We start from the raw sequence: 1,516 nt of genomic DNA, 5'->3' as shown, positions 1-1,516 counted from the left end.
ATATATATGTGTGTGTGTGTGTGTGTGTGTGTGTGTGTGTGTGTGTGTGTGTGTGTGTGTGTGTGTGTGTGTGTACGTATATAGGCCCTCTGGGGTCCTCTGGACAGGTTCTTATAGACAGGAACCCATCCAGAGGACCTTCGTATTTTTTTTCTTTTTGATTCTATTAACAAATTATTTGCTCTTAAATTGATGTCTGACATGATCTGGGAAACCTCACCAGATGTTTCATGACCCACAGTAGGGTCCCGAGCCCAACTTTGGAAACCACTGCTCTATAGTATATAACTTTAGGATTCAAAAATATAAGAAAACTTAACAGCTGACTCGAGAAGTATAACTAAAGTCCTGAGCTAAATGTTTTACCGTGTCACAACACTGAGAAAACACTCAAGTGGGAAACATCCAAAGTGGCTCAGAAGTGTTTCACTTCATCAATCATTTCCACACTCATCGTTTACAAGAACTGTCAGTCCAAATGTGTAGAACATGCTAAGTTTTGCACTCATGTGATCAATCCCTGCATATAGATAATACTTCAAAAGCGGCTGATTAAATATGCAATATATATAACATTTTATACAAAACAAAATTAACATGAAAATGTGACTCCTCAGGAAACATTTGTAAATTACTGCATTAGAGTARGTCATTCATAAAAAACATGAAACATCAAAGAAACAATTGTGCAATAACCATAACTTCCTACAAATCAAAATGTGACAAATATTACCTGTAGAATAACACATACTGTGATGTGATTGGACTAATGGTTACATGTTGTAGGAGAACTACAGTTAAACTGTGCCCCATCCCTTTTATGAAACACATGTGGCAGTGTGCAGAAACCAGGAGAGACTGAAGAACAGTGTGTGGCAGTTCCATGTGATTGCATGTAAACATTTGAACTTTAAAACACACAGTAACCTAAAGCAGGTCATTTACTGTTACAGTTCAAAGAAAGCTAGCAGTAAAGCACACGTCACACTTCTTCACATGTACAAAACTGACATTTCATCCATCTTGGCATCTAATATGCAGCGTTGAAAATAACAAAGACAATGGCTGCTGGCAGGACCAARCTCAGACCTCCTGATTCTCCTGGACACGGTGAGGATGGAACATGTGTGGCAGCAAATATCCTACTCCTCCTTCTGATTGGCTAACAGGGTGGCCTCCCATCGTTGCGCCATGGCGTTCTGCCGCTGAGGCACTGAAGACAGGGAAGTGGGAAACTGGAGGGAAGGGAAATTCAACTAAACCACTGGAGCAAAGAGTCATGGATGGATGGATGGATGGATGAAGGATGGTTGAATAAATGATGGATAGATAGATGGATGGTTGGATGGATGTATAGTTGGATAATTGTGTGGATGGATGGATGGATGGATGGATGTATAGTTGGATAATTGTGTGGATGGATGATGGATGGATGGATGTAGTTGGATAATTGTGTGGATGGATGATGGATGGATGGATGGATGGTTGGTTGAATGGAGGATGGATGGATGGATGG

The 1,516-nt window shown here is 40.4% G+C and overlaps 1 protein-coding gene across 4 annotated transcripts in view; it reads right to left on the bottom strand.

Moving 5' to 3' along the window:
- Positions 1 to 90: 90 nt before the first annotated feature.
- The window catches only part of LOC106536753 (uncharacterized), a gene marked incomplete at its 5' end in the record, with an annotated part of 12,828 nt that continues 11,402 nt past the window's right edge, over positions 91 to 1,516 (bottom strand). For 3 of the 4 annotated variants that reach the window (XM_014034074.1, XM_014034075.1, XM_014034076.1), the window contains 1 exon segment: positions 91 to 1,235. In XM_014034074.1, the coding sequence (XP_013889528.1) occupies positions 1,143 to 1,235 (93 nt within the window). 4 annotated transcript variants of the gene reach the window in all.

Source organism: Austrofundulus limnaeus, unplaced genomic scaffold (assembly GCF_001266775.1).
Source record: "Austrofundulus limnaeus strain Quisiro unplaced genomic scaffold, Austrofundulus_limnaeus-1.0 Scaffold1957, whole genome shotgun sequence".
In the NCBI taxonomy this organism is placed as follows: Eukaryota; Metazoa; Chordata; class Actinopteri; order Cyprinodontiformes; family Rivulidae; genus Austrofundulus; species Austrofundulus limnaeus.
The sequence above is the reverse complement of the archived record's forward strand: the minus strand, read 5'-3'. Positions and strand labels throughout refer to the sequence as shown.